At 52.5% G+C, this 9,674-nt stretch overlaps 2 protein-coding genes across 2 annotated transcripts in view; one reads left to right on the forward strand and one right to left on the reverse strand.

Moving 5' to 3' along the window:
• GET3 (guided entry of tail-anchored proteins factor 3, ATPase) overlaps nucleotides 1–1,743 on the reverse strand; it is a 7,289-nt gene extending 5,546 nt beyond the window's left edge. Inside the window, exons 1-2 of the mRNA XM_007954408.2 lie at nucleotides 1,583–1,743; nucleotides 451–598 (exon numbers count right to left, since the gene is read on the reverse strand). Of these exons, the coding sequence (XP_007952599.1) occupies nucleotides 451–598; nucleotides 1,583–1,743 (309 nt within the window). The remainder of the gene's footprint in view (nucleotides 1–450; nucleotides 599–1,582) is intronic.
• A 2,183-nt stretch (nucleotides 1,744–3,926) lies between these two features.
• TRIR (telomerase RNA component interacting RNase) lies at nucleotides 3,927–6,641 on the forward strand. Its single transcript, XM_007954409.2, has 3 exons — nucleotides 3,927–4,271; nucleotides 6,159–6,236; nucleotides 6,534–6,641. Exons 1-3 carry the CDS (start codon nucleotides 3,927–3,929, stop codon nucleotides 6,639–6,641), a joined length of 531 nt encoding a protein of 176 aa, XP_007952600.1.
• The last annotated feature ends 3,033 nt before the right edge of the window (nucleotides 6,642–9,674 follow it).

Below are 9,674 nucleotides of genomic sequence, written 5' to 3' on the forward strand. Positions count from 1 at the left end.
AAGTGGGAGGGGAGCTGTTGCATTGTAAATTTTGGTCAATGACATGAGACAAAGTATATTATGTGAACTGCTGTATGAAAAGTGAATTTACTCTGTAAGTCTTCACCCAAAAAAAAAACAAAAAAACAAAAAAAAACCGAATGACTTTATATTAAATTTAGAATCAAAGCAAAACTACTCACCATGACCTGCAAAGTCCTATACTATCTGGCCTCTCTAATTTCTTCTCCTTCCTTTTCCCTTGCTCACTAAGCTCTTGCCACTCTCACCTCTTTTCTGCTCCTCAGATTTACCTTACTCGCTCCCTGTTAGTGTGTTGAGGAAGAGGTAGAATCAGGAAAGACATAGGCTCTAGGATGGACAGGACACGGTAGCTGATGTTGGGTATTCACAGGACGAAGCTGGAGGGGCCTTGCCCAGAAGTGGGGAGCTGAGCCCTGCTCCACTCACCATAGCGAAGAGGTTGTCATAGCCTTTGACCTTGGTAGGAACCTTGGAGAACTTCTGGTCAAAAGCATCCGAGATGTTGTGGGCTGGGTCTGTGGAAATGATCAGAACACTCTCCCGTCCCTTGGATAGCTGGACTGCCAGGCTGCAGCTAGGCAAGGAAAAGGCCAAAAGGCAGGGAGTAAGGGGGTGGGACTCCCCTGTCCCAGGTTTGCAAGGGTGGATGTGGGGCTCTAGGAGAGGGCAACCAGCATTAGCAGGACCCTTGAGAAGAGAGTATGGCTAAACATGGGATCAAGCCTCAATCCCATACTGCAGGGAGACCTGCTCAGACCTCACCTATTCACCCCTCTAGCTGGGTATAAAGAACTCTGATGGGGCACTGCCTAAGGCATTTGACTGCTAACCAGAAGACTGGCAGTTCAAAGCCACCAGTCACTCTGCGGAAGGAAGATGGGGTAATCTACTTCTGTAAGATTTACTGCCTCAGAAACTCAACGGGGGTTGCTATGAGTCGGAATCGACTCAATGGCAGTGCGAGCTGGGTATAATGGTAAACTTCAGCAGACTGAGCTCGTCTGACCTGGTGCCAGCATAGCCTGATCTTGTGTTCCCTCTCTCAACCCGAAGCTAAGGGGTTCCTTAGTAACCAAGTTCAGGATGGTTCAATCCACTTGTCCAGAATAACTTGCATACCCCCCAAAAAATGAGTTTTGGTTTAGTCCAGCCGTCTGGGATAGCCTGACCATGTGCCCTCTGCCATGCTCTCCACACCGTCGAGCTTCCCTAGTGGGTATAGAATGGCAAGGTTCGCCTAAGATCATCTGCCTTAGTGCCGCTGCCCCTTACTCTGAGCTCACTCCGGTACCACCCATCTAAATGTACCTTTTCCTGCCCACCCCCCTCGTGCTCTGGGCTCACTGTGGTTTGGGCCCTTGAGCCTCAAAGGGGATGGTCCAATTCAGGGTACGAGGTCAGGCATTCAGGTAACTTCCGGAGAGTAAAACCTGGAAGACCTCGACCCCGGCGCAGCCGCTTTGCCCGGCTCTAGGTGGAAAAGCCAGTCTCTGGACTCCCCCCCACCCCAGTGGTACATCCCACCCGTCTTCCCGGCCCCTCACCGCAGACTCCTTACCTGCAGGTTGTCTTGCCCACGCCACCCTTGCCCCCGACGAAGATCCACTTAAGGCTGCGCTGCTCGATGATGTTGCTAAGCGTGGGCTCCAGCGGTTCCACATCAGGCGCATCCTCGAACTCCTCCGCCTCAACCCCCCACCCAGCCACCCCCGCCGCCATCTTGGAACCGGCTCACGTGAACAAGCGGAACGCACCATGCAAAGCACCTACGGGAGATATTCCCTATCACATCCCCATCGAAACTGAACACTTAAAATAATTTCCTCGTCGCTCGGCTCTTAGGCGCTAATAGAAATTATAATTCCAATATTCTCTGCTTCCAGGGCCCACGTGGTCAACTTCATGTCTATAGTTTTCTAAAGACTCCCCCTGACTAATTAACATACTGAGACGTCCCAGGCTACTCCCCTTCTCTGATTGGACACAGAGTCTTCCAGCATTCCTTTCATTGGCTATCTCTTTTCTTACTTTCACCAATCACTCTCATGTTCCGGTACCGCCAATCTTTCCTTAGCAACCGGCCAAACACTCGGTCCATGCCCTCTCGGGAAGTTAGAGCTGAGGTCCGCCCTGGCCAGACTTCGACAGGCTCAACTTCCTGTCGATCATTTCTCCACATCTCCTCAGGTCCGCCTTCTCGGTAATTGACAGTAAGCCACCTGGCTCCTGCCACAAACCAATCATAGACGTGTTGATTAAACCAAACTCACTGCCGTGGAGTCGGATCCGACTCATAGCGACCCCTCCTTGGGTTTCTGAGGAGAAACCACTACGGAAGTAGATTGCCCAATCTTCCGAGGAGTGGCTAATGAGTTTGACTCGCCATCCTTCTGGAAGTATTGATTAGTTAGCTGGAAATAGTTCCCACGGCTGCGGGAAGGTTAGAGGGAAAATAACTGCAGTTGTGGGCAAGGTCTGCAGACCCTTGGCCCGTGCACCCTGAGAGCCCATGCTGGACTGGGCAGAGACCACACTCATAACTCAAGTCCTTGTCCCAGAAGAGACTCTATCTACAAAAACCTCCTGGTACTTTGCCTTCTGTTCAAGGGGGAGACTCCTGGGAATACCTTGTTTGAATCTTTGCTCTGGGCCAAACTACAATGCACGCTGTAGCCCAGACCCTTGGCGGAGAACCCAGTCCAGAAACACTCTTATCCTTACACGGGGACTCAAAAACCAAAACCAAAACAAAACAAAAAAATTGCGGTCGAGTTGATTCTGACTAATAGCGACCCTATACTATAGGACAGAGTAGAACTGTCCCATAGGGTTTCCAAGGAACCCTGATAGCCTAGTACCTAAGGCACTTGACTGCTAACCAGAAGGCTGGCAGTTCAAATCCACCAGCCACTCCTTGGAAGGGGTCGCTGAGTTGGGTCTGACTCGATGGCACATAACAACAACAATCTTTACAAAGTAAGACTGCCACATCTTTCTACTCCTGCAGAGTGGCTAGTGGGTTTGAACCGCTGACCTTTTAGTTAGCAGCCCAGCACTTAACCATTGCGCCACCAGGGCGCCTCATGGGGACTGAAGCCTAGAAATGTCCCCATTAATTTGAGTACTCCAGCCCGAGTCTCAGATGGTGACCCCAGCCCCACGGAGCCAGTTGTGTTCCCATTTCAGATGACAGCTCCATCTCGGAGACAAGTACCCGGACAGAGATATCCCTGTTTCTAGTGTGTGTGGGGCCTTGTTTAGGGATCAAAGTTCCAAGGACTCATTTCAGCACACAGACAGGTTCGACACCTCCCACAGATTCTCCCTAGTGCTAGACTAGAATTCTAGCCTTGGAAAGCTAATTCGCTCCCAGTCCCAATGCGGACTCTATTCTGGAGCCAGCTGCGGTACCAATGTCCTAGACAGTGGTCCCATTTCCCCACGTATGCATAATGCCGGCCCTAGGATGTTGTTGTTGTTGTTGTTATGTGCCGTCGAGTCGGCCCCGACTCATAGCGAGCCCTCCTTGGGTTTCCGAGGCAGTATCACTACGGAAGTAGGATTGCCCAACCTTCCTTCCGAGGAGTGGCTGGTGGGTTTGAACCGCCAGCCGTCTGGTTAGCAGGCAAGTGCCTTAGCCACTATGCTACCAGAGCTCCTGGCCCTAGGATAGCTGGCATATAAAAGCTCCCGGGGCCAGACGCCTATCTTCAGCACCGCTCAGCCTCGCCTCGCCCTGCCCCGCCTCGGTCCAACTCCTCCTTCGCCCCGCCCCTAAGGTTGACGCCCGACCGCTAGACCGCGCTTCCCGGCATGCATTGCCCGGGACCAGGCAAGTCGGGCGCCAAGTGCGAGGCTGTAGTGGCCTTCCCAGAGTTCTTTGCGCGGCACCTGGCGACAAAATGGCTGCCCGAGGGAGACGGGCGGAGCCTTCGGGCCGGGAGACGCCGGGCCCTGCGGGTGGTGGCGGCGGCGGGAGCCGATGGGCAGAGTCTGGGCCTGGGACATCGCCCGAGAGCGGAGACGAGGAGGTGTCTGGGGCAGGTTCGAGCCCAGTGTCGGGCGGCGTGAACTTGTTCGCCAACGACGGCAGCTTCCTGGAGCTGTTCAAGCGGAAGATGGAGGAGGAGCAGCGGCAGCGACAGGAGGAGCCGCCCCCGGGCCCGCCGCGACCCGACCAGCCGGCCGCCGCCGCGGGCCCTGGGGATCCGAAGAGGAAGGGCGGCCCCGGCCCCACGCTCAGCTTCGTAAGGAGCCGCGGGGGTGGGGGCGGGCGCCAGGGCCTGCCCTGGCAGGGAGAATCGGAGCCCGAGAAGGGAGATCGGGATAAAAGTCCATGCCCTTCCCCGATGAGGGGCCCGAGGGCTTCTGGGCCAACCCCTGAGGAAGTGGAACCTGGATACCCGACGAGAGAGGTCTGGGAGCGGGGCAGGGGACTCCCGGAGCGTGCCCGCGGAAACCGGGAGCCAAGGAATTGCATTGGAAACAGCTCCAGGGATAAGGAAACCAGGATACCGGGATTTCTGTTGAGTGGTACCCAGACTTTGGCTACTGGGACCATCACCCACCGTAGGGAAAGGGACAAATTCAAGTCCTGGAGCCTGAGCTGTGTGGATTAGAGACTCAGACCGCTCACTGCATAACTTTAGAAAATTGCTTAACTTCCCAGAGCCTTATTTGTCCAGTGTCCATTTATTGAGCTCCTTACCTTGTGCTAGGCATTGTGCTAGGTGCTGGGCATGTGAAGGTGAAACAACAAAACAGATCCCTGCTTTCCTGCAGTGTGAAGGCTGGCCTAGTCTCAGTATCTCTATTTGCAGAAATGGAGATCATAGAATCTTTCCATATAATAAGGGTTCAGTAAGGTAATTCTGAAAAGTGATTGGGCTTGATTTGTAACTAGAAAGAAGGGCTAGTCAGTGAATTTCAGCCAGGGGCTATTTTGTCCCTGTGCTCAGGGGGCACTTGGCAGTCTGGAGCCCTTTTTGGTTGTTAGAACTAGGAGTAGGGGCGCTATTGGCCATTCCCACAACAAAGAATGATCTGGCCCCAAATGTCAGTAGTGCCGAAATTGAAAAACCTTGGGCTAAATAAATGCAATCTGTAGTTATTGTCCATTCTGAGCTTTGTCTCTGGTGTGGGGATCAAGTCCTTGTGGTATGGAGACAGAAGTGTTGACTTGAGATTGGAGGTCCTTGATCACCTGTGATTTGGGGCAAGTGACCTGACCTCTCTGAGCTTCAGTTTCTTCATCTTGTAAAAATGGGCATGAGAGTAGTCCTAGCAGTGCAGGTCATTTAATGCCTTGTTGAAGGAATGGAGTTGGGCTGATGCCTGTAAAGCCTGAAGTAGCCTCTGGGGCACAGGAAACTTCAGTTAAAGAAGATGGGGGAACTGGATAGGAGTCCAGAGTAAGACTTGTTTGGGGAAGGGGACTGGATTACTATGAGAAATGGAGGTGGAGGCTGGGTGCCCCTCCATCAATAGAAGTAGCAGTTGTCACTGCCATTTATTCAATGAGGGGCCATTATAGGAGCACCCTCAAAGGGGCCAGGCCAGGTTAGGTGCAGGGCAGTGTTGCTTGGTGGTTAAGGATGCTGCTCTGTGGTTTAGACTCACATTATCTTGAATCTGGCTTCACTGTTTGCTGCTAGCATGATCCAGGTAATGGGCCTTTCCTCTTAAAGACTTGCCTCAACTTTAAAACGGGGAGAGTTATGATCTCCATCTGAGGATAACTGAAAGTGAAACAAGATGATACGTCCAAAGAACTTGGCACAGGGCTTGGCATACAGTAAATGCTCAATAAAAGGAGCTCTTGCCACTTAGAGGGGAGAGTGAGGCCTTGGCATGGAGAGTGAAGACAGCCTGTCCCCACCAAGGCGGGTGCTTTTCTCACTCCCTGGGAGGGCAGCCCGGGGGCCCAGGACTGCCTGGGCATCATGGGCCCAGGGCAGGCGCTAAGAGTCGCGTGTGCTCCTCTCTGATTGCTGCGCAGGTCGGCCGGCTGGCGGAGCTGGGCGCTGCATCAGGACGGGCCGCCGGGCCGGGCTAGGAAGGTGTAGTGGGCCTCAGCGCCGCCAGGGCAGGCCCCGGCTCCTGTAACCGTTGCAGTCTTCTGTCCCTTCACCCAGGTGGGCAAGCGCAGAGGCGGGAACAAGCTAGCCCTCAAGACGGGAATAGTAGCCAAGAAGCAGAAGACGGAGGATGAGGTGAGCAGGCTGGGTATGGGGGCTGCCTGCATTGTTTTTTCCTTCCAGGCCCAACTCCTGGCTGTTGAGCCCTCTCCTTGCATGTCCAGGGTCTGAGCCTCAGATGGATGCACTGAGTGGGGGAGGAGGGCTCTAAACAAGGTCCCCAGATATCTTAACTCTGCATATCTTGACCTCAAACCAGGGTGACACTGGGGACCAGCTGTATCAGGACAGTCCTGATTCCAGTTCATGGCCTCCCTGGCATCCCATTCCCAACCCTCTTGCCCTCCCCCTTCCCACCGCCTTCCTGCACAGGTATTAACAAGTAAAGGTGATGCATGGGCCAAGTACATGGCAGAAGTGAAAAAGTACAAAGCCCACCAGTGTGGTGACGATGATAAAACGCGGCCCCTGGTGAAATGACCCCTCCCACCCCCGCCTGCCCATGGCCTCAGACTCTGCGATGTACATAACTATTTAATGCAGCGGCAGCGGCGGCAGCCTTTTTCCCCGAGGACTTATACACAGAAGGAAACCGAGACGCTTCCCGCAGCCGTGGACTATTCTCCAGGACTCTTTTTTTACCTTGAGCACTTGATAGAACAGTGGTTTACTGTCCTTCTCTTCCCACCTCCTCCCTCTCCCTGGCTCTCTGTCTCCCTCTTCTCCCAACCTCTCCTCCTTCCCTTTAGTCATCACTTCTGGGAAGTAAAGAACTTGATTTAGTGCTGAACTATGTGGCTGATTTACCTTTTTTGGTCTAACCTAAATTCCCTCCCATTGGCTGCACCAGCACTGCCAAAGCTTGCATTAGGCCACGTGAGGGAGCCAGACACAGCAGCGGCCCCCTCCTGTTGGCCTAACTCCTCAAAATCCATTTTCCCCCGTCCCTGACTGCTCCCCTGCTGTTGGGCCTTACATCCAGTTTCTCTTCGCACGCCCATTTTGGCTGGGCCTAAGATGTTTATTTGTTCATTGAGCAGAGCTTATTGAGTGCCTACTGTGCGATGGTGCCCTGGCAGGGCTATTCCTGCTCGCCATGAAGGAAATAGGCGCAGACAGAAAGGGGAGACCATTTTTGGTGGTGACTGCAGAGAAGAATGGGACAGAGGCAGGCGTGAGGGGGTGGTTGTTCGATTTTAGATGACATGTGATCAGAGTCCTGAGAGAGGTGATGAGTGTGCTACCAGCTCTCTGGGGGAAGCGTTCCCAGGTAGAAAGAACAGCCAGTGTAAAGACTGAGGTGGGAGAGTGCCTGGCTGTCCCAGGGATCTTCAAGGCCAATGTCACCAGACTCCAGTGATTTGAGGTGCTGAGTGGTTGGAAGGATGAATGGCTTGGTGAGAATTTGGGACTTTATTGTGAGTGAGGGGAAGTCTTTATGGAGGGTTTTCAGTTATGGAGCAACAAGGTGTGTCTTTTTTTTTTTAAATTTTTATTGTGATTTGAGTGAAAGTTTACAGCGCAAATTCACTTTCCATACAGCAACTCACACTTTGTCTCATGACATTGACTACAATTTACCACAATGTAACAGCTCCCCTCCCACTTCTTCCCATAGTTATCCTTTCCCTGTGTCCTTCCCTCCATGCACTTCTTCCCTGTGAGCTGTCTCTCTGTGCATACACAGCCCTTCTATTCTTCCATGATTGATCTCTCCAAGGAGCGTATTATCAGCCGTCCCTCTCCTGGAACTCAGTTTCTCTTCTGGGTTCAATAATAATTCATTGTAATTCTGGGTTCATTGTAATGGCCACATAGAACTCACAAACTATACTTACAGTTATGGGGTTTATTAGTGAAGTAACAAGTTCAGGATACAGTTGTTGATCAGTCAGCTGCTTTACAACCAGGCCTGCTGGCAGGCCTTTCTCTTGCCCTTGGCCTGGCCTCTGCCCTGCTAGGGCAAGTGTTACAAAGCTCTTTGGCTCTGACAATAAATGCCTGGAGGCACCACTCTACTACCTCAGCCCAAAGGCACTCTGCTCTCTCCTTCCTGGGGTCAGCAAGCCTAGCTCCAAGGACAAGTGCCTGGAGGCACTCTACCCATAAGCCTCCTGCTCAAAGGTGCTCAGCTCTCTTGCTCTGTGGGTTGGAAAGCCCACTGTGCTGTCTTCTGCCAGTCTCCTGGTTCTACTGCTGCCACTTCACACCATGGTCTCTGCCTTCTCTGGGGTTAACAACTTGTTTCCTGAGTCTAGGAGGTTCTTAGCACAGGAACCCTGGGTTCAAAAGATACGCTCTGCTTATGGCTCTTCTTTCTTGGTGGTAGTCAGGTCCCTTCTGTTTGCCTCTGAGATGATGCATTTTAAGCCTACTGAGATGGCAAAACTGTCAGATCCCCTTGTTAGGGTTCCTTATACCTCATTGGCATAGGCCCACCCAATCTTTTGGTGGGAGTTACAAGACCATATCCATGTAAAAGCGATCCATCAGCTGGCAATGTTTTAACAGGATCTCTCTGGGTCTGTGGAGAATAAACTGCAAGGGGGCCAGGGCAGAACCTGGAAGACAGGAGGCTGGGGTCACAATGAGAGGAAACGTCAGGGGTTTGAGGCTGGGTGTTGGCAGTGTAGGAGGTGAGGAATGCTAGGATCTTGGGTTCTAGTGAAGTGGCTCCACTTGGAGCATCCTTCCAGCTACTTAGAGCCTTTCTAGGGAGTTAGGAGGTTGCCTCACCCAGCTGTGTATACACTCAGAAGGAGGGCAGAGGGCTTATTTGTCTCACCTTTTAGAACATGATTGTTGACATGTCAGGGAATGGGGTGTCTGGATGTTTGGCTGCCCTAGACCCGCTAGTGCTTCTGTACCTTTGTACCCTCCTCCCAGTCTTGCCTGCTCATTGTGGGTCTTTATCTCCACCAAGAACACAAATATTTTTAAGATGTCCCCACTGGGGCTCTCACCTCCTAGCCCTTTCTCTAACTTGCCAGATGGGGAACAACATCTGGGCCCCCCAGCCATGGACCCATTTCCCAGGCCTTCCTAGGCAGAAGCACTGAGCAACCTCCAAATTCCTAGCCATTCCAATGCCAGCCTCCCTCTTACCTTCATTCAGGGGAGGACCATGGTACCTGGAGGGCAGAGGGAGGAAAGGCAAGTGTCTCTAGTTCTGGGGGCAGGGAGGGTGGGCGGGGTGAGATGGAGCCCACCTGACATCTCGGACTCTGCCACATCCACCTAGCCTCAGGCTGGGCCTGGGCTGTTCACTGAAACATAGAGCACCTGCTATATTTGGAGATAACAGCATGACCTAAAGAGAAAAGTTCCTGTCATGGAACCAGCAAGAAAACAAAATAGAGAGTACATCAGATGGTTATACATTCTAACAAAACAAAACAAATGAAGCAGGAAAGGGGGAACTGAGATGAGGGCAGGGGAAAGAGCAATTTTGAGTTGGTTAGGGATGAGACACATAATGGGGATGTCAATTGAGAATGCTAGGCAGGAAGTGCA

The sequence above is a fragment of the Orycteropus afer genome, unplaced genomic scaffold (assembly GCF_000298275.1).
Source record: "Orycteropus afer afer isolate SDZICR_OR568_19922 unplaced genomic scaffold, OryAfe1.0 scaffold00460, whole genome shotgun sequence".
In the NCBI taxonomy this organism is placed as follows: Eukaryota; Metazoa; Chordata; class Mammalia; order Tubulidentata; family Orycteropodidae; genus Orycteropus; species Orycteropus afer.

Excerpts from the sequence above, each read along its gene's own strand:
- TRIR (XM_007954409.2), top strand. The coding sequence starts at position 3,927 with ATGGCTGCCCGAGGGAGACGGGCGGAGCCTTCGGGCCGGGAGACGCCG. Across the intron at positions 4,272-6,158 it reads CCGGCCCCACGCTCAGCTTC|GTGGGCAAGCGCAGAGGCGG; the intron begins GTAAGGAGCCGC and ends CCCTTCACCCAG. Across the intron at positions 6,237-6,533 it reads AGCAGAAGACGGAGGATGAG|GTATTAACAAGTAAAGGTGA; the intron begins GTGAGCAGGCTG and ends CTTCCTGCACAG.